At 51.0% G+C, this 20,952-nt stretch overlaps 1 protein-coding gene across 4 annotated transcripts in view; it reads right to left on the reverse strand.

Moving 5' to 3' along the window:
* Positions 1–1,628: 1,628 nt before the first annotated feature.
* Positions 1,629–20,952, reverse strand: part of LOC137603867 (spectrin beta chain, non-erythrocytic 1) — a 37,143-nt gene continuing 17,819 nt past the window's right edge. For 2 of the 4 annotated variants that reach the window (XM_068327689.1, XM_068327688.1), the window contains 40 exons: positions 20,387–20,478; positions 20,200–20,280; positions 19,979–20,094; positions 19,774–19,886; positions 19,511–19,698; positions 19,306–19,423; positions 19,075–19,233; positions 18,788–18,883; positions 18,481–18,687; positions 18,244–18,397; positions 18,013–18,164; positions 17,705–17,923; positions 17,531–17,611; positions 17,167–17,373; positions 16,879–17,090; positions 16,633–16,770; positions 16,405–16,525; positions 16,124–16,339; positions 15,621–16,040; positions 14,345–14,547; positions 14,182–14,272; positions 13,958–14,104; positions 13,596–13,859; positions 13,159–13,383; positions 12,993–13,082; positions 12,633–12,911; positions 12,426–12,556; positions 12,130–12,334; positions 11,457–11,831; positions 11,287–11,373; positions 9,419–9,576; positions 9,196–9,334; positions 8,314–8,398; positions 8,026–8,222; positions 7,846–7,946; positions 7,708–7,762; positions 4,112–4,308; positions 3,848–4,021; positions 3,040–3,082; positions 1,629–2,910 (listed from right to left, as the gene is read on the reverse strand). In XM_068327689.1, coding sequence (XP_068183790.1) covers positions 2,704–2,910; positions 3,040–3,082; positions 3,848–4,021; positions 4,112–4,308; positions 7,708–7,762; positions 7,846–7,946; positions 8,026–8,222; positions 8,314–8,398; positions 9,196–9,334; positions 9,419–9,576; positions 11,287–11,373; positions 11,457–11,831; positions 12,130–12,334; positions 12,426–12,556; positions 12,633–12,911; positions 12,993–13,082; positions 13,159–13,383; positions 13,596–13,859; positions 13,958–14,104; positions 14,182–14,272; positions 14,345–14,547; positions 15,621–16,040; positions 16,124–16,339; positions 16,405–16,525; positions 16,633–16,770; positions 16,879–17,090; positions 17,167–17,373; positions 17,531–17,611; positions 17,705–17,923; positions 18,013–18,164; positions 18,244–18,397; positions 18,481–18,687; positions 18,788–18,883; positions 19,075–19,233; positions 19,306–19,423; positions 19,511–19,698; positions 19,774–19,886; positions 19,979–20,094; positions 20,200–20,280; positions 20,387–20,478 — 6,543 coding nt within the window. In that variant the 3' untranslated portion in view covers positions 1,629–2,703. Of the gene's footprint in view, positions 2,911–3,039; positions 3,083–3,847; positions 4,022–4,111; positions 4,309–7,707; positions 7,763–7,845; positions 7,947–8,025; positions 8,223–8,313; positions 8,399–9,195; positions 9,577–11,286; positions 11,374–11,456; positions 11,832–12,129; positions 12,335–12,425; positions 12,557–12,632; positions 12,912–12,992; positions 13,083–13,158; positions 13,384–13,595; positions 13,860–13,957; positions 14,105–14,181; positions 14,273–14,344; positions 14,548–15,620; positions 16,041–16,123; positions 16,340–16,404; positions 16,526–16,632; positions 16,771–16,878; positions 17,091–17,166; positions 17,374–17,530; positions 17,612–17,704; positions 17,924–18,012; positions 18,165–18,243; positions 18,398–18,480; positions 18,688–18,787; positions 18,884–19,074; positions 19,234–19,305; positions 19,424–19,510; positions 19,699–19,773; positions 19,887–19,978; positions 20,095–20,199; positions 20,281–20,386; positions 20,479–20,952 lie in introns of all 4 variants that reach the window. The other 2 variants (XM_068327687.1, XM_068327686.1) reach the window with 1 other exon arrangement.

The raw sequence follows: 20,952 nt of genomic DNA on the forward strand, positions 1-20,952 counted from the left end.
ACACCTGAAGAAGAGACTAGTTTAAAACACCTGAAGAAGAGACTAGTTTAAAACACCTGAAGAAGAGACTAGTTTAAAACACCTGATGAAGAGACTAGTTTAAAACACCTGATGAAGAGACTAGTTTAAAACACCTGATGAAGAGACTAGTTTAAAACACCTGAAGACGAGACTAGTTTAAACACCTGAAGAAGAGACTAGTTTAAAACACCCGAAGAAGAGACTAGTTTAAAACACCTGAAGAAGAGACTAGTTTAAAACACCTGAAGAAGAGACTAGTTTAAAACACCTGAAGAAGAGACTAGTTTAAAACACCTGATGAAGAGACTAGTTTAAAACACCTGATGAAGAGACTAGTTTAAAACACCTGATGAAGAGACTAGTTTAAAACACCTGATGAAGAGACTAGTTTAAAACACTCGATGAAGAGACTAGTTTAAAACACTCGATGAAGAGACTAGTTTAAAACACCTGAAGAAGAGACTAGTTTAAAACACCTGAAGGAGGCGAGACTAGTTTAAACACCTGAAGAAGAGACTAGTTTATAACACCTGAAGAAGAGACTAGTTTAAAACACCTGAAGAAGAGACTAGTTTAAAACACCTGAAGAAGAGACTAGTTTAAAACACCTGATGAAGAGACTAGTTTAAAACACATGAAGAAGAGACTAGTTTAAAACACCTGATGAAGAGACTAGTTTAAAACACCTGAAGAAGAGACTAGTTTAAAACACCTGATGAAGAGACTAGTTTAAAACACCTGATGAAGAGACTAGTTTAAAACACTCGATGAAGAGACTAGTTTAAAACACCTGAAGGTGGAAGGACTAGTTTAAACACCTGAAGAAGAGACTCGTTTAAAACACGTGATGAAGACTAGATTAAAACACCTGATGAAGAGACTAGTTTAAAACACCTGATGAAGAGACTAGTTTAAACAACTGAAGAAGAGACTAGTTTAAAGCACGTGATGAAGACTAGTTTAAAACACCCGATGAAGAGACTAGTTTAAAACACCCGATGAAAAGACTAGTTTAAAACACCTGAAGAAGAGACTAGTTTAAAACACATGATGAAGACTAGTTTAAAACACCTGATGAAGAGACTAGTTTAAAACACCTGAAGAGACTAGTTTAAACACCTGAAGAAGAGACTAGTTTAAACACCTGAAGAAGAGACTAGTTTAAAACACCTGAAGAGACTAGTTTAACCACCTGAAGAAGAGACTAGTTTAAACACCTGAAGAAGAGACTAGTTTAAACACCTGAAGAGACTAGTTTAAACACCTGAAGAGACCAGTTTAAACACCTGAAGAAGAGACTAGTTTAAAACACTTTCAGACTAGTTAAAACACATGAAGAGACTAGTTTAGGTACCCTGACTGTTGTAGGGGTCGACCAGCGGTGTCTTCACTCACGACTAGGAGTTTTTCTCAGCTGACGTTTGACCATCGTTTCCTGCCTACATTCTGATGTGGGTCCAATAGGACCTCCTACACCTCCTACTGGACCAGCTGGACCTCCTACTGGACCAGGTGGACCTCCTACTGGACCTTCTGGACCTCCTACTGGACCAGCTGGCCGTCCTATTGGCCGCCGCCCGGCGGGACAAATGAAACAGAGTCTGGCGTCTCGTTTAAAGCGTTTTAATGGCTTCTTGCACAGATGTAACAGACGGGGAGAAGAAGTCTACAGACGCTGATCCATCGAGCGGTGACCCGGGCCACATCACACCAAACACCTCACAACAAGCCCCGCCCACCCCCACTGTGGCATTACCGATTGTGCAATAGGAAGAAATATCTCGTTACTATGGTTACAGTGACAGGAATGCACGCTATATTTAATTGGCAGAAAATGAAGCAAAAAAAAAAGAAAGAAAAATTAAACAGGAAACATTTCAGGAAACTTCCAGTTATCCTCAGCCCGGCTCCGCCCACCACCACCAGGTGTGGAAAACAAACACACCCACGCACCTCCCCGGGCCTCGGTGCGAAGAACAGGAAGCAGAGAAGAAGAACCGACGATGCAAAAAGCTAGAAACTCAAAAAGTTAAACCTCCCGTCGGGTTACTGGAGCGGGTGGACTCCGCTAGCGAACAGATGGTTAGGTCGAGACGGGCGAGCCGGGACGGCGCTCGTTAGTATCATAGCAACAGGAGAAAGTAAACACAGGTTTATTCTTGACAGTTAGTTATTCACAAGTTCTACAAACGGGAACCTTCTCAGGACGCCGGCGGCGCTTCAACGAGTCTTTGACGTCTGAGCTCAGGTGCGACGTCAAGACGGCAAAAACAAGGCCTCCGAAAAACGGCGGGAGACGACCCCGAGGAAAGGAGACGAGGACAGAGGAAGGAGGAGACGGGAGAAACAGAGGTGGGTGGGTTGGTCGTCCTGCTCCTCACCGGGAGCCGACGGGGGTGTGGGGGCACGTCGCTCCGAGTGGGACGGGACGGTCGGGAGGCACGAAGAGGAGAGTTTAGGCTCGGAGCGACGGGATGAGAGGAAGAGGAGGAGGAGAGGAGGAAGAGGAGGCTGTTTGGGGAAGCAGGAACCTTTAAGCGATCTTTATTTTTCAGCTGACGCCTCCTTCTGGAGTCGACAGGAAGTTAGCGTCGCAGCTAACAGACCAAATATTGGATGATGAAGAGGAGCGACCCCAAACAGCACCACAGGGAGGAGGAGGAGGAAGAGGAAGAGGAGTGTCTATTTCTTTTTGCTGAACAGGCTGAAGCGTTTCTCCTTGTCCTTCTCTCGTTTGCCCGGGCTGGACTCGGCCGCCGTGGCGACGGAGGCAGGCAGCGTCTGAGCGCGTGCGGCGGGGGCGGGCGTGCTGTGGCTGCTGGGAGTCACCTCCGACTTTTCGGCCGACATGGCGGCCGAGATGGCCGAGATCCATGCGTTCATCTCCTCCTGGAAGAGGAAGAGGGGTCAGCAGGCTAGCATGATGTCTGTCAACAGCCTCTGATTGGTCGACAGATCAATAATGCAGAATTAGACAGAAGTATTAATCTTTACTGAAATAAATCGTCTTTTACTCACGTCGTCTTTGGCTTGGAAGAGATACTCGTTCCCGTCAGTGATTCTGTGGGCAGAGGAAGAGCGTCAACATTCAGTTACACCTGCAGCGTCGACCCATCGGACGGACATCGACACATCGGATGGACATCGACCCGTCAGGTGGACATCGACATGTGAGCTGACATCGACAAGTCGCGTTGACATCGGGCGGATATCGACACGTCGGGTGGACATCGACACGTCGGGCGGACATCGACACGTCGAGCTGACATCGACACATTGCGCTGACATCGACCCATCAGGCGGACATCGACACATCGAGCTGACATCGGGCGGACATCGACACATCGAGCTGACATCGGGCGGACATCGACACATCGAGCTGACATCGGGCGGACATCAACACGTAGGGTGGACATCGACACATCGAGCTGACATCGACACATTGCGCTGACATCGACCCATCAGACGGACATCGACACATCGAGCTGACATCGGGCGGACATTGACACATCGAGCTGACATCGGGCGGACATCGACACATCGAGCTGACATCGGGCGGACATCAACACGTAGGGTGCACATCGACACATCGAGCTGACATCGACACGTTGAGCGGACATCGAAAAGTCGAGCGGACATCGACACGTTGAGTCGACATCGACACGTCGTGCGGACATCTTCCCGTTGGGTGGGCATGGGCCCATGAGGTAGATATCGACTCGTCAGGCGGACATCGAACCCGTCAGTCAGATGTCGACCAGTCAGATGACCTTTTGTTCGCCATCGACCACAAACAGAGCTACAGTTTCTAGCATTAGGATCTCACTTGAGCTTGAAGACATGCTTCTTCTTCTTGTAGTCGGAGGCCACCTCGCAGAGCGCCTCCTTCAGGCTGACGGGGATCTCGCTGTGGTATGGGATCCCCTGACTGGCGCTCTTCTGGTCCTTGTAGAAGCCCATCTCCTGCTGGTTGATCACACAGTACACATTGTGCCACGACCTGCAGAGACACCACAAACAGATGTCAACAAAAATGAACACGTTTGTGGTTTTGTTGTCTTCCAGATGTTAGACGCCACCTCCATCCCACCTGCTTGACGCCTTCTTGTTATGCCCCTCCCACTCGTGTTTGCGGTGCAGGAAGCCCTCCAGCTGGGACGTAGGACCGGCTTGCTGGGACTTGGCTGGAAGGGTCGCTGCTTGGCTGGCCTTGCCCTTGCGAGATTCCCCCGGAGAGCCTGTGGGACTGGGCTCCCCATTCACTGCCTCGCCCCCTTCCACGTTGTCCTGGAAACAGAAGCGATGATGAGTTGGAGGGCAGCTGACGAAGATTCATCTCTCTAAACCACCCAAAGTTTTCTCACACACAGAAGCTAAGGATTAGCAAAAGCAGCGCCACGGCTTCAAGAAGCACCTCCAACAGGTAAGGATCACCGGATGCTTCCCAGTCCACCCCCAACAACGGATTCGATTGGAGCATTGTTGTAGTTACAGGAAGTTTGTTCAGATCTTGAGATATTCCAGCTTTAAATTCCGAAGACAAAATCCTGAACTAGTAAAGATCAGATATCCCAAAGATACAAAAAGCAGCTAATCCTAAATGCGTATGCTAACGGGAGTCAAACCGGACCGTAATTCTGAGCACAGGGGTCGCCAGTCCAGGTTTGACTGTAACCTTTAACATCATGTGACCAACCTTATCTAGAGCAAAGACCACGTCTGAAGATCCAGACACACTGGGCACCAAAGCCCAAACGGTCACATCAGCTTTTGAGTATTTAAGGGAAAATATCAAGACCCTAATGGTCAAGAAACTCAGAGACTCTGGATCCACTCCAAACAAACGGTTCTTTCCTGGTTCTACCCCCCCACACCCCACCTCCCTACCCTTGCTGGGTTTTCTGGAATTCCACCCAGTAGCATTTGGCTAATCCTGCTAAAACGACAACAACCAGACACATGAACCTAACCCTAAATCTCGTTGGATGCCTCAAAGCTGAACCTGGAGTCGCCTGAGGTAACTTGGTTTCTGATGGAGGGGACTACAACCTGGGCAACCCCAACTTCAACAACTCAAACCGGACAACCCAATCCAACCTGGACCTCCTAACTAGGACTAGCCAACTCCAACAACCCAACCTGGACAACCCAAACTTCAACAATCCAACCTAGACAACCCAACCAAAGCAGATGTTTACAGCCTTTTAATGCGTTCAATGCGTTTGTTCTTGAGCATTAATGGGTTTACTCAGCGCTGGATACCGGCAACAATGAGGTCAGCACATAGAAAACATGCCCCCCCCCACCACCATGCATCAATAACAGGTTTCAAGACATGCATGAAAATCACCCCAACACACACAAGAAAGAGGAAGACAGAACACAATCCAAACAATCATCCATGAAATTGTTTGTTACTTCATTATTGGTGAGGAAGAATGTGATTGGTCAAGTATCAAACACCACACCCACTGCAACCAGATGCTGTTTACCCCGTTACCGAGCTCCTCATGGCCTGGACGACCCGGATGCTGGACAAGTCCTGGAGCTTTAATTGAAGGGTTGCACCAATCCTGGGAGCTTTTTTAATGGATCGTCTGAACGTTGGATGGACGGAACCCAACCCCTCTTGAGCTTTGAGTAAACGTTTCTGGTGTTTTCAGTGATGACCAATCCCAGGAGCTCTTACTGAATACGGGTCAGTACCTGGATCCGTTCTAAAGGAAGCTGGAACTTAAAGCTCCTCAAGAACTCAAAGACTTCCTGAGTGAACCGGATAGGAATCTGATCCAAGTCCCTGAAACCTGGAGTGAACTGAGACTTCACTGGGCTGCTCATGTTTGTGTGGCAGAAATTTTGGGATGTCCTGGTTTAGATCAAGCTGCACTGTTGTCTGTGACATGATCAGGTGCTTCCTGATCCACCTGCTCTTGTGACACTTGATTAAATATGTCTGATGGACACTGATTGGAAGTCTGGGTTGAGTCTGCCTGGAGACAAGCTGTTGTCTGATTGGAATGAAGTGGACTGATTGGATGACGTGTGAGAAGTGGGTTCATGTACCAGCAGGTTCTAACTGGTTTCTGGATCTGTGATGGTTCTGCGTTTTAATTCAACACACTTAAAGAACCGACAAGAAAAACCAGACTTGACAGAAATATGACATTTTATCTTAAACAGGATGAAGAACTACAAACACAAAACTCAGCAAAGAGGATGATGATGATGAGGACGACAGCATGCAACAGACAAGAAATCACACTGGAAAGGAGAGACAGAGTGGGTTTACTGGGTTTGACAGTTAAAGAGGTAAGAAAAGACATGGCTAAAGACGGATGGATGGATGTTTCCACGAAGACGAGTTCCACTTTAAACGAAAAATAAATTAAAACTGTCTGTTTTGTGTTGAAATGACAGAACGGAGGTTTAAGTTTTAATAGTTTCACACTAACACTGACATATTAATGACATATTAGTGATAGGATTCAGCTCATCTTGAGCGTGATTGATCCACGTTCTGCACTCTACTGACCAATGGAAAAATAGAATGTGGTCATGTGGTACGCCAGCTGAATGCACGTTTTGTTGTTCCTGCTTTTGAGGAGTATTTTTCGGAAAGTTTTTTTTTTTTTGTGATTAAATATGATGTTAATGGTTTAAAGATCATCAGTGTAAAATATTTGGACACCTTTTATCTGAATCTACTGCAAAATAACACTTTATGTTGATGACAGCTTTCTATTCAAGTAGTTTTATGGTTATGTGAATGTCTTTACGCCGATGACTCCGTGTTTTACATCTGGGAGGTGAATGTTTATTATGGAGCGTTTGCTGCCATCTCCTCCCAGGAGATCTTATTCCAAAGATAACACAGGATGACGCAAACAAGCAGAAATGTAAGGAGGAGGAGGAGGAGGAGGAGGAAGGAGACGGCAGGGTGGAGCTAAAAGAGACAGGGAAGAAGGAAGGAGACGGAATGAAGGAGGGAATGGATGGAAGAACAGCTAACGGCTGCTTTCTGGTCCCAGAATAACCTCAATGTCTCTGAAACAATGTATTCCATCCATTCAACAAAGTACTAAAAGGAACGTGGGTTCATGAACGCCTCACGAAGGCTTCACGAAGCTTCTTCTCCGATTCAGTTTACAAGAATAAAGCAGAAACGTACGTAAGTTTGTTTACCTGGATCCTCGCGATCAGAGCAGGTCGAACATCAGTTTCAAAAGATTCTAATGTGTAGCACACATACTAGCATAAACTATTCAGTTTGTCAAGTCATACTTTTAGATAAAAGATTCCATAAATTACATCACGACTGTCGATCCTGTTACAAAAGAGCTGATTGGCTCCGTGGGCGTAGCATTAAGACAGGAAGTACAGGAAGAACACGCCTGAAGAGAAGGATTCTGGGTGATTTACTAATGTCGCATGCTAACCTATAAATCTATATTCCTATTGATTCCCCTCCTTCAGTTATCGGAGGTGATAAACTCATCGTAAAATCATTGATCAGTGAACCGGAGGGGGAGGACGATTGATGAAATTGATAAACGCTAAAATGATCATTGTTAGCTCGTGCGCTAACGGCACAGTCGGCGGCGCCGGTGCGCGTCAGGGCGTGGCGGCCGGCCGGCGGCTCTGCAGGGTGCTGCTGTATTTCTGGTAGGCAGGCGAGCGGTAACTAACCCTGGGGGACTCCTGGTCGGATGGCAGCCCGTTCTGGGTCAGTGGCTCCGCCTCCCTGAAACAGTCGGACACACACCCCGTCAGTACACCACACACGTGTGTATCTAGCATGTACGTGTACGTATGCTGATGACTGACCTGAGTTGAGCTGCGGCGTCACCCGGCTGAGCTTCGGTGGACAGAGCCTGCCTCTTCTTCTCTTCTTCCTCTTGCGCTCTTCTCACTTCCAGCAACTCCATCTGGACACATGGAGGGACAGAGTGGCACAGGTGGGTTCTGGGTAACGGTACCGACGGTGTTTTGGGCTGGGCGCCTCACCGTGGTCAACCTCTCCAGCGCGGCGAAGCGCTCCTCCCAGGTGGCGGCGGACTTCTCGAAGGCCTCGTGGCGTTTGATGAGCTTCTCCACCTCGTCCACGTTCTGGCCGATCTCCCTGCTGGACAGGTACGGCTCCTGGCCCAGCAGCCACGCCTCGGCCACGCCCGCATCCCGGGAGAACTGGTGCACCTCCAGGACTGCACACACACACACACACACACACCAGGAGGTGGATTCAGCTCACCAGGATCTAGTCGCCCGTGGGACCGACTGGATGAGACGCCTTACCCAGTCTAAGCCACTCCCATCTGTCCTCCCATTTGTCGATCATGTCTTTCCTCTTGTCCGTCAACTGTAACAACTTCTCTTTGATCTGAAAGACGTCACATGATCAGCGTCAAACGCTCTTCTGGAGGTCACATGGTTTTCACATCGGTTACGTCGTTTCAAGTTACGTCGGTTTTTCCCAAAAAAAGATACACGGAAAAAAATCGACTTTTATGTTTTCCGCCACTAAAATCCCCCGTAAACTGTTAAAAACACATATCATGTGACTACAATAAATCAGAATAAAACATATCATATGATCATAATATCATAATATTAGTCCGTAGCAACCCCCGTGACCCACGATGAGGAAGAACGAGACGTTTTTTCTGTATTAAAATAAAAAATATGTCATTTGTGATCTGAAAAATAGATTATATTAGATTATATTAGATAGATTGTATTAACCAATATTATTAGAATGTATTGATCAATAAAGTTCAGAACAGAACTGGGAATGGTTATCTTAGTTCATCCTGTAAGTTAATTCAACTTGCATCGTTTTTCGACTTACATCACGTCTCCTGGAACCGACTAACGACGTAATCCGAGGTTTACCCAAGACTACAGCAGGTTAATATTCCAAAACCGGAGGCTGAGTTGGATTCTGGATCTGGATCGGGTTTGCAGCAACTTAAAGAGTCTTTAAAGGGGCGGGGCCAAACAAGAGACTGCCGTATTGATCAGTGATTGCCGTTAGTAGATAATCAAAAGGCAGAATTTGCGACTAAACCTGAAATCGAATGGTGGTAGATCCATTTGGCCTCTAAACGTATTTCTAAAAATATTTTAAACTTTGAATTAAAGCTATATTGGATGTAAACACGTCAACGGCGTCTCCACCTCCTCTGAAGCGTAGTGCTTCCGGGCCAGCAGCGCCTTCCCCAGCTCGATGCAGGCGGTGAAGCTGTCGTTACGGGCGTCGATCTCCGCCTTGATGCCCTGGTGGTTGTTCATCAGCAGCTCCACCGACGACACGTCTCTGAAAACCCAACAAAACGCGCAATCAGAGGACGCGCTTCCTGCTCGGACAACTTCCTGCTTTGAATCAGACTCAGAAACGAACCTGGGGTTCTCCTGGGCCTCGATCAGGCGGATGACGTCCTCCATCCACAGCATCAGGTCGCGCACCATGCTGAAGAAGCGGAACTTGTCTCCAGTGTCGACTAGTTTCACCCGACGGCCCTCCGCTGCTTCTAGAAGGTTCTTCCAGGCCTCAAGAACCTGAAGCGGGTGGAGACAAAAAGGCAGGACAGCTCAGGACAAAAGTATTTTTTTATCTGGAGATAAAGACTTCAAATCCACATCTGAGAAGATCCCAAGAAGTCAAGTAGGACCTCCGCTGACCCTACAATCCTTCACATGGAACTCCTGGACCAGGACTTGGATTATCGGCCATCTGAGGTTCTTTGAAGACTCTGTTCCAAGTTTTTCTGCAAATCTTGTGCACGACTTTGATGTTTTTTTTATTAACAATGAAATCAGGTGGGTCCTTTTGTGGGCTTGTAACCCCAACCCTCCCCAGTTAAGACTAACTGGCTAGCAGAGGCAGTTTCTCGGCTGGTCTGAGGTCAGATCTGGTGTCCTGTTTCCTGCTCTAGCTACCGTCAGTCCTCCAATCAATACATGTGATCAGGAATCACCTTATCACCAATAACCACCGACGTCACATCAGTGAGTCGACTCAGCCAATCATGATCTAGGATCTGGATGTGGTTCAGGACGGAGTTGAGTCCCGTTGTCTTGGTAACGTCATCGAAACAAATAAACAGACAAGATGGTTGTTTTCTGCCACGAACAGCAAACACAAGTTAGAGCGGAGCTTCTGAAGGCAAAGCTGCACAGTCAGCGTTTTTTTGAGTGGGCGTGGCTGCTACTTGCTTCCAATAATCAATAAACCAGACTGAAAACAGCGGGAGAATCTGTCATCGATGACACGCAACCTTTCAGCAAAAGTGAAAACACGGATTTTATGATTTAAGGAAAACTCGGGAGGTTTTTCATTTTTACTGATCTCAAACTCCTCGTAGCGCTTGTTTGATCTCCTGACGCGCCCAGGTGGGTGGAGTTTGGGAATGAATCCACCCTTTCAGCGGTCAAAGACGTCAAACAAACCCTATAAGTATTTGCAGGTCACCAACGGTTCCAGAACTGAGAGCAGCGCCGACCGGACTAAAATGTTGGCGTCCAACATTTTAGCGGAAAAACTGCAGCCAAAATGAAGACTGATGCAAAGCCAGTGTTGGTGAACGGACTCTCACCTCTCCCTTTCTCTTCTGGGTGGGGGGGGGGTGTGAAGGGAAACGACATACAGGGATGGTCAAAACAACGGCAATCAAAGTCAGTCATCGTCAGACATCAAAGCTGTGATGCGGCCGCGACATTGAAGCCGTGGAGCAGCTCCAACATCAAGGATGCGAAGCAGCCCCAACATCAAAGCTGTGATGCGATCCAGACATCAAAAGCTGTGACGCGGCGCCAACATCAAAACTGCGACGTGACGCCAACATTGAGGCTGCGACGTGGCCCCGACATCACAGCTGTGACACGGTGCTGACATCACAGCCCAACCGTTACTGATGGTTAAACAGGACGGAGGCAGAAACATGATAACAAAAATTAACGTCACACTCTGATATGGACGTTCCGATCTGAATCGCCCCGTGACTCCGCCCCCTAAAACAAAAGCACCGCCTTCGACGCCCCCACTGTGGGCGGGGCGTCTCACCAGGTGTTCACAACCGCACAGCAAGTTCAAGTAACCTGAACTAATGAAGACTGATGAAGAGGAGAAGTCTTCAAAACCCAGTTAAAAGCTGATGAAGCCGACTTTAGAATACTTTTAACTAAAATAACTTGATTCCATAAAAGTTTTCCAAACAGAAAAACTTTATTTAAATCCATTTTAAGAAGAGTGACGAAGCTGATGCTCACCTCTCCCTCTCTTTTCTGAATGTCTTCGGCTTTATCTCCGGCGTATGCCGACTGAAGGCGAACGGCGTCCTCCTGAAGCTGCCGCACCTGAAAACCAGGCGAAACACCAAATGTCAGGTTCATCTTGACTCCGCCCACTCAACGCACCAACTGATTTTGGCGTCTCCAACCTGTGTTCCCAGTGCCTGGATGTCATGTTCGAAGGTGGTATGCATCCTCTGCAGGGTCTCCACCGTGTTCTGGTCGCGGCCCAGCTCCTCCGGGAGCTTCTTGTGTTTGTCCAGGATCCGATTGAGGATCTCCTTGGCATCGTGGTAGAATTTGTGGAGCTCGTAGGAGGCGGCGAGGATTTGCGTTCGGGTGTCGATGAGCTCCAGGAGGTCGGCCCAGGCCTCGTTCAGGCCGTCCTTCCACTCGGCGATGGTGGCGGCGTCGCCGTGGCCGCTGTTGATCAGGTCGTCCGCCTGCCGGTTGACGCCGTCCACGCGCTCCTGGCCGATGTTCCCGGTGTCACGAGCGAATTCTCTGAAACGCTCCTGCAGCATCTGAAGGACCAAGACTCAGATTAACAAACAAGACTAAACCTAAACTAAACTAACTAAACCTAACTTAAACCAGACTCAAGTCACAGGTAAAACAAAACAAACATCTGAACCTGTTGCTGTCGGCGCTTCTACTGACGAATCCACACTTGCGCGAATCCCTTTACGCCGATGACATCGCCTTATACAACCCAACCAGAGTCTAGCTCAGCTGCTAGCTTAAAACCAGCACAGGCCTGGGGGGTATCTCAACACATGACCCCCTCCACACCAACACACATCATCAGGACCCTTCACTCACGGTGACGTGTTCGTAGTCCTGGCCCAGCTCATGGGACCCGGCCACCACCTCCCTCTCGGCGATCCACTGCTCCAGGTCATCCACCTCTCGGTTGAGTTGGAAAAGACGGAAACGCTCGTCCAGCTTCCCCCGACGCTCCTCGGATAAGTCCTTCAGACCGGCGTACAGCTTGTCCACCTGAGACTGACGCATCCCGATTCGCTCGCTGGAAGAGGGACCAAAGAGAAACAGGAAGTTCTATCATCACCTATCTTTGTTCCAGTTTCTGATTGGCTCCTGTCTCTTTGCCTCCTCACCTATCAGGGTGCTCAGCGGCCACCAAACCCCGGCTGGTGCTGGACAGCTGGTGGACGGTGTCGGCGTAGTCCTCCACCGCCTGCTCCAGGATCTGGTGCTTCTTCAGCATGGCCACTGAACTTTGCTCGTCCTGGGAGACACGGGTCAAAGTTCAAGACCTCAGAAAGATGGACCAGCCCTGGCGTCATCACCACCTCTGACCTCACCTTGGCCTTCTCCTCTGACATCATGTATAGTTCTTGTTCGCTCATCCAGGCTTCGGCCTCGGCAGCATCAAAGTAGTACTGCTGCGCCTTGTGGGCCTCACTGAGGCGATCGTGGCGGTTTTCCGTCTCTTTCTTGATTTGCTCCCACAGCGACTGGAGCTCAACAAGCCGCTGGCGAATCAGCTCAGCCGTCGCACTGTTGTCACGCAGGATGTGCTGGCTGCGCTCGAAGATGTCGTCGTATCGCGGCTGATGGCCCTGGATCTCCTTCTGCAACGTCTGAGGAGCCAAGGACAGGGTTTAAGGATGGTCGCCGTAGACTGCTGGGGGCTAACTTGGTCAAGACGAGTGATGGCGTACCTGGTTCTTCTTGATGAGCAGCTGGACGGTCTGGAGGTTGTGTCCATGGTCAGTGGATGAGGCCAGAGGCATCCTCTCCTCCACCCAGAGCTGCAGGGAAACATACGGTTAGTTCTGGTCATGCATCACCAGCGTTGAAGGTCGCCCTCAGGCCGTGTCTACTCACAATCTCGTCCTCCACGTCCCTGTTGAACTGGTGGATCTCACGGGAGACCATAAGATTCTCTCGTCTCTTCTGCAAAGGTGCCTGGAGGACCTGGAACTTGTTCTCCACTTGGATCCTCTGGCCGTCCACCTCCTCAGAACCTTTGCCCTCCTGACTGAGGGCCTGGGATTGTTTCTGCAACTCCTCCACCTCCCTCTGACGCACATCCACTTGGCTCTCCAGGATCTGTGGGAAGGACAGGCACAGCTTAGCACCACAAGACCAGAACCACACGAGATACCCAACTTCAAATACCCAACGGCAATGGTTCCAACCCCAGCGGCATCTTCGTTCTTACCCACAAAGGTTAGCGCCACAAGACCAGAACCAAACAAGAATCCCAAGATACCCAACATCAATGGTTCCAACCCCAGCGGCGCCTTCGTTCTTCCCCTCACCTGTTGTTTCTTGAGCAGGATGTTGACGGAGGTCAGGTCTTTGCCGTAGTCGTCGGACTGCAGCTGACCCTCCAGGCCCAGCAGCCACTTGTCCAGGTCGGCGCAGCTCTGGGTGAACAGCTCGGCCTTGTTGGCGTCAAACAGACACTTGGCTTTGGTCTGGGTGGTAGACTCCAGGTCCAACCACATCGTCTTCAGAGACGCCAGCTTCTCTTTGACCATAGTCTCCGTTTCTGGTTTCTCCGCCATCAGCGTCTGCCCATCCTGCAAGACATTTCCTGGTCTCAATACTTTGAACACATCAGCGATTGTCCATTCATGACAGTGGGAGGAGGTCTGGCTTCTCGCGGTCCTCTCTTCACCTTGTCAATTTTGTCCAGCCACTCCTTGTTGGACTGCAGTTCGGCCATGAAGGCCTGGTGTTTGAGCCACTTGCTGTGGAGGTTCCTCGCCTCGTCGTATGTCATGTCTTGAGCCGTCAGCATCTTCTCGTTGATCCACAAGGACAACTGGAGAGGACACAGGTAGAATGTTACCTCAACAAACCAACAACAACCTGTACTGAGGGTATTCTGGATGGTTTTACCTCCTGGCAGTCTTGAAGGAACTTCTGCAGGTCTCTGTTGTCCTTCAGCCTCACCAGCAGGTCGCTGGCTGCTGCTCGGTTCTTCTTGTGTCTGCAGAAGAACATGTTGAAGTTCAGGACGGCGCTTCAGCCGCTAGAGGGAAACTAACGGAAAAGGGAGTACCTTTGGTCGATGGAGTCCACCTTCTCTTGGATGCGCTCAGCGTTGATGTTACCGTCGGTCACCAGGCGCCTACCATTCTCCAGCACGCCGTTGATTTTGTCCTCGTTGGCATCCATGGTGGTCATGAAGTCCTCCTGCTTCTTGATGGCGGCCTCGGCGCCCTCCAGGGTGGTGGGCATCTCAGTGTGCGCCAGGACGTACTCCTAATACCAAGAGATGAGAATGTGTGATGACGACCTTTGGTCACTAGGTGGTGCCTTTGGATATCTGGAGCCCTACTGCTGTCAACAATGACCGCCGAACAACCAATGATTTATCACAACCCACAATTAAAAATTACTGTAATAATTATAAAAATTAGCTACAGGTATATCTTGGCTTGCGTCTTTTTGAGTCATGTCGTTTTCGATTACACATTAATTTTCAAAAAAAATCACGGAAAAATAAGACTTGAGTTTACGTTATTTTACTCCATTTTACGTCTGTCTGCCAAAAATATTAAAAACGTAAATTCACTATTAAACTGTTAAAAGCACATATTATGTTACTGTACAATAAATCAGAATAAAAACATATTAGCCTGTAGCAACCCCCGTGACCCACAATGAGGAAGACGCAGGCGGTGACGTTTTTCTGTACTGTATTAAAAATAAAATTTTATAGTTTCTAAGCTTAAAGTAGATTTACATTCACTAAATGTTATTGAAAATTAAATCATAAAGTTCAGTACAGAACTGGGAATGGTTATCTTCTGTTTACGTCGTTTTACGACTTATGTTACGTCTCCTGGAACCGATTAACAACGTAAGTCGAGGTTTACCTGTATAAATATTAAATATCAGCCAAGACGGGATGGACCCGGGACCAGAATGAACCTGGTACCAGAATGGACCTGGTACCAGACTCAGAATGAAACCATCGCTTTCCAAGTTGAAGTCTCTCAGCTTGTTCTGGTTATGCCTGCCTTCTGCCACCAGGTGGCGACCTCCGACCTTCTAAGGGTGGAGGGACGGCAAAGAGGAGGAGATACAAGAAGGACCAAACACCCCATGTGACATTTGGTGCTTGGTTCCAGCTCTACCTCTACCTTCTGTCTCTGAGAGGTTCTGGTCTGGACGGACCCGATCCACCCCAGGACGCCCTTGACGAAGGGCGGTATGCTGGAACCAGGGAACAGATTCCAGTTGGGTCCAAACTAGATTATCTCAAACAGTAAGTCTATTCTGATCCTCGAACCTGACTGGTGACCCCGTCCCTGATGACATCACGCCTTTACCTGGTTGTTGAGGAAGGCCTCGGCTTGCTTGGTGTCCCTGAGGAACAACTGGTAGGCGTGGGACTGGGACAGCAGGTTCTGTCGGTTCTCCCACATCTTGTGCAGCTCGTTCCAGCCGGTGTCGAGCGCCTGCAGCCGCTGCCTCAGGAACATGTACTGCGCGTCCGTCTGGCCCTGCGTCACCATCTCGCCCATGTCCCGCATCTTCTGGTAATCCTCCTCGTAGTTGCGGATCTCGTTCTTGATGCCCTCGTGCTGGGCCAGCAGCTTCTCGGCCTCGGCCAGCGTGTTGGGCATGTCTTCTGAGGCGATGGCGGTCTGCGTTCGCGACAACCACGATTGGAAGTCGTCCAGATCGCGCAAGAACTGCTGGAGCTTGCTGGCCTCGCCAAGAGACTCCTCCCGGTTCTTCATAGTGTCCTGGAAAGAGAGTCGGAGTCAACCATGGGGATGCCTAGGGAGGAAGTTGGTGTTTCGAATGCGGCACAGGCCGCATACTCCACCTTCATCTCATCCCAGACGTTGGTGATGTTGGCCAGACGCCCCTTGATGGCCTCGGATTGGTCCGGGTGTTCCGACCCCAAGCGGTCCGCCTCCTTTCCGAGATCGCCCAGCTTGTCTTCGATGGCGGCCAGGTCGCGCTCCATCCCGGTCAGCTTCCTCTGCAGAGCCATGACGCCGGCCAGGTCGTTGCCCAGCTCCTGGGTCGACTCGATGACCTGAGGCGGGACGGGAGTTAGCAACATGGGAGCAGTTTAGCTGTTAGCAGCTAGCCGTGACCTACCTTGGTCTTCTCCTTGATCCAGGACTTGGTCTCGTTGCACTCCAGATGGTAGTTCTGGACGCCCAGAGCCGAGTTCAGACTGTCCTTCTTCTGGTCCACCAGATCTCTGAACTGACTCCACCTGGTCAGACGAGACATACCCGGTTTCAGAACCTACTGGTTGACTTGGATCGAATTAGAGAAGATTTCGGTTCAGGTGAGGAACCTGACAATCCCTGGCTGGATTACCTGGTGTTCAGTTTGTCCTGCCGGGATTTGATCTCCTTCTCGCTGGGGTGTCCGCTGTGCATCAGTTGCCGGGCGATCTGGTTCACCACGGCGACCCGGGAAGCCTGGTTGTTCATCTCCGGCTCCAAACTCTCAAACCTGGATGGAGACACCTTCATCAACAAGTTTCAGGAGGAAACATCTGGAATCTGAAGCTCTTCTTCGGTTCTACGTCCTAAACAGCCACGTTCTGGTTCCTGTCCTCACCGGTGCTGGATCACTTCCAGGTCCTCCAGCTTCTCGGGGATCTCCATGCTGTTGAGCCACTGCTCCTTCTCGTCGATCCACACCTCACAGGCGTTGGCTTCGCTGAACATCTTGTAGAGCGCCAGGGCGTCCTGCAGCGCCTGCTTCCTGAGGCGGGTCAGCTCCACCACCTCCTTGTAGCGCTCCTCGATGCCAGCCAGCCTGGTCCGCACCTGTGATGACCAGACCGTCACAAACCGGACCTGGACCAGTGGAGGTTCCTCAAGCTCAGGAGGTGGAGAACCTCACCTCCTCGGAGTCGGCCTTCTCCGGCGGCAGGAGACCCGACTGCTCGTGAAGAGCGTCGATGACCGGCCGGTAGCTGCTGATCTCCTCGGCGACGTCTTTGTGCTTCTTCACCAGAGCCTGGGTGGAGAACTCGTCGTGGCCGACGTCCACGCTGGAGACGATCCGGAGAACGTCCAGCATCCAGGTGTCGATGTCGTCCGCATCGGCCTACAGAGTGGAAACCAACGGTTAGAAGACGGAACAACGGCAACGGTTCCCTCAGCAACACCTTCCACCTCCTCTTGGAGGAACTTGAGGAGCGATCAGTGGGTTCTGGACTCTGAAGACCCCCAAGAACCGCCTCAGGTTCCTGAGTCGCGCTCACCTGGAACTGGTGCTGGTTGCAGGCCTCCTGCAGACGAGCTTTACGGACCGCCGACAGACGCTCCAGCCCCGCCCACTGCTCCTACAGGAATGGGAGGAGTCAGAACAGCCATGAAGAACAGAACACCTCCTCCTCTACTGGATCTAGACCGGTTCTGGGTCAGATTGATCCTACCTGGATGTCCTGAATCCGTTCCTGGATCTTCTCGGCTCCAAAGTGGTTGTTGGCCACTAGCTCCTCCCCCTGCCTGATGGTCTGCTGGAGGTGGGCGGCGCGCCCGCTCATCTCATCCTCGAAGGCTTTGTGCTGACTCAGCAGACGCAAGGCCCCCGTCAGATCCTTCCCATGATCCTCGGAGGACAGGATCTGCTCCTTCTCTCTGATCCAACCCTCCTGCGGGACACAAGGTGTTGGGTTACAGCCAATCAGAGCCAGCGTTCGTCGTTCACTGGACGCTACGGAGAGGAAAGAATAAGAGGAACCTCTTCCGCCATTTCCCAGAAGAACTTCCAGAGGCGACGCGACTCCTCCAGGCGAGCTCGGCGCTCCGCCGCCAGCTGGCTCAGCTCCTGGTAGCAGAAGTCCATGTGGGCGACGCGGTCGCGAATGATCTGAGGATCGCAGGGTTTGTAACCTGAGGAAGAGGAGGAGCGAAGGTCAAACGAAGACCGAGCAGAGCCCACTTCCTGTCACAAACGTGCATGAAGCCCCACCCTCTTCATCCACGGCGAACTTCTGGGCGTTGCTGTTGACGTTGCGGACCCGGTCGGCTTGGATGGCGATGTCGGCCTCCACCAGGGCGTGTTTCTGGAGGAGGTCCTCCACGCCCAGCAGGTGCTTCCCATAATCCTGAGACAGCAGCAGCATCTGCAGGGGTCGAAGGTCAGGAGTCAGGAACTAGTTCTGGTTTCCTGGTGGATCCAGAACCGGACCTGGGTGCAGGTCGGTACCTTCATCTCGTCCATCCAGTCCATGATGTAGAGCATCTCCTGGAAGACCCTCTGCAGGCCCAGGTTGAGCTCCAGCCTCTGGCGCCGCGCCTTCAGCAGCTCCAGCAGGTACTCCCACAGCCGGATCACGTTGTCCTTCCTCGCCGTGATGCGTTTGATGTCGTGGTAACTCTCCGCCTCCAGCTCCTTCGCCACGGCAACCACCGCCTTCAGCAACCAGAGGGGGGAGGAGCCACAAGTTAAAATGTGTTTGAGCAGAAAGGAACCCGGTTCTCGTTTCAGGACGTCAAGCCGGAGATCAGCTGACCTGGACTCGCTCCTCGTACGCCGCGATGTCCGTCTCGATGGCCTCGTGCTTCTTGGTGGCGGCTTCAACCGCCTGGAGGTCGAAGCCGAAGTTATCCTGAAGGAGGAAGGAGAGGAAACGAGGTCAGAGGAGAGGAAACGAGGTCAGAGGAGAGGAAACGAGGTCAGAGGAGAGGAAACAAAGCGAGGTCACACTGCCATCAGCTGGTTTTGACCCTGAATCCTGGCTGCTGGTCGGTTTAGCGTGTATGGGCGGAGCTTCTGTCGGGCGGGGAGGGGGGGCGTTACCTGGGACACCAGCCTCTGGTTCTCGCTCAGCCACGTCTCCCTCATGGCGGCCTTGCGGTCGAAGCGTCGGGCGAGCTGCTCCAGCTTCTCCTGACGGATCAGCTCCGTCCTGAGCGCCAGCTCGCGCTCGTGCTCCGCCTTCTCCAGACGCTCCCACGCCTGAAACAAACACAGCCGGTTTCCCAAACGCTCATGCGGCGTGAGCGATGACATCATCGCCGGCGACCTCACCTTGTTGATGTCGGAGATGAGCTTCCCCTCCCGGGGGGTGTAGACCTTCTGGTTGTTGGCCCTCATCTTGCTCTGGATGGTGAACAGGAGAACCTCCAGGTTGCCCTTCTCCGTGAACCTGACAACACACAAAATTCCCATCATGCCTCATTCCTGGTGGGTGGAGCTACCCAGCCTTAATTATTTTCCACATGTTTAAGCTGACTTTGGCGGTTTCTCCACGGTCCGGTAGGTGTTGAAGGCCTGCAGCTGCTGCTGGACCCCCACCAGCGAGTTGGCGAACTTCCTGTTGTTGAGGATGATGATGGTCTGCTCGATCCACTCCAGCAGGTCCGACGCCAGAGACTCGTACTTCTCGATCATCTTCTCCGTCTCGATGGCGTTGTCCAGGACCTGGAAGGAAGAGGAGGAGGGGTTTAGAAAGGAGGCGGGGCCAGGAGGTTCGTCAGGACCAAAAGGGGGCGGTACCTTCCCGATACGCTTCCCCTCCACCTTCAGGGCCTTCATCTTGGAGAAGTAGTGGTAGTACGTGACCACGTAGGTGATGATGGACTTCTCATCGGGATGGTCCACGCTGATGTCTGCACACACACACACACACACACACACACACACACATCAGACTGCATGCTCTGTGACAGTTTTGTGTGTGTGTGTGTGTGTGACCTCTGACCTTCGGGGTCCAGCAGCTTGGTGAGGCCCAGGTGTTGCTCTGCCAGGTTGAAGGCGTTCTGCAGGTTGTAGTGGGCGTTTGATTTCTTCAGCTTGTCGAAGTCGATCAGGTCGGGCCTGAGGAGGAGACGCCACAACCAGAACGACCAATCAGAAGGCTTCTGGGCGGTCCCAGAGGCGGGGCCAGCTGTCGGCCTCCTCACATGTGTCTCTGAGCCTCACCTGTGCTTGTGGATCAGGGCGTTGAAGGCCATCCCGTCCCTCCAGCTCGTGGTGAAGTTGTGGATGTTGACGTTTGGATACCTGGACAGGAAGAGGAAACGGGTCAGTTTCATTGGTGGACACCAGTCAGCATCACTGCAGAGGCATGATGGGAAATGTAGTCTGATTGCTCCTGGTGTGTTCTCACCCTGCTGTCTTCATCTGACACCAGAGCAGGAGAGCGTCTTTAGCAGACTTCTTCTCCTTGTTGTCCTCCGTCTCCACGCTGATGTCCTGGATCTGAGACACAAACACCAACGAGTAAACAACGAGTAAACAACGAGTAAACAACGAGTAAACAACGAGTAAACAACAGCAAGAGTGAAAACCGATCAGAACCGCCCTCCGGGTCTCATTGGAACCGTGGAACTGGACCCTCGTCCACGTCTCACCTTCATGGGTGGACGTTCCTCACATGTGGAGAACCAGCAGCAGGTCCGTCTGCCACCTCCTCCTCCGCAGGATTTAAACCCACTCAAAACATGTGTTTAATCCGCGCGGCTTATCGGACATAAATCCCGCCCACCCACTTCCCCGATGATGACATCATCACCCGGGTGAAAGCAGAAAGCAGCTCAGGGTGTTTCTGGTTCCATCATCGGACCACAGGTTGGTTCTGATTCAAAACACTAAAGAATGCTGGGTCGGAAGTTCTGAAGGTTCCTAGAGAGTCAAAGTTTTGAAGGTTTCTCGAAGAAGAAGGGCAAAGGTTCT

The sequence above is a fragment of the Antennarius striatus genome, chromosome 11 (assembly GCF_040054535.1).
Source record: "Antennarius striatus isolate MH-2024 chromosome 11, ASM4005453v1, whole genome shotgun sequence".
Lineage (NCBI taxonomy): Eukaryota > Metazoa > Chordata > Actinopteri > Lophiiformes > Antennariidae > Antennarius > Antennarius striatus.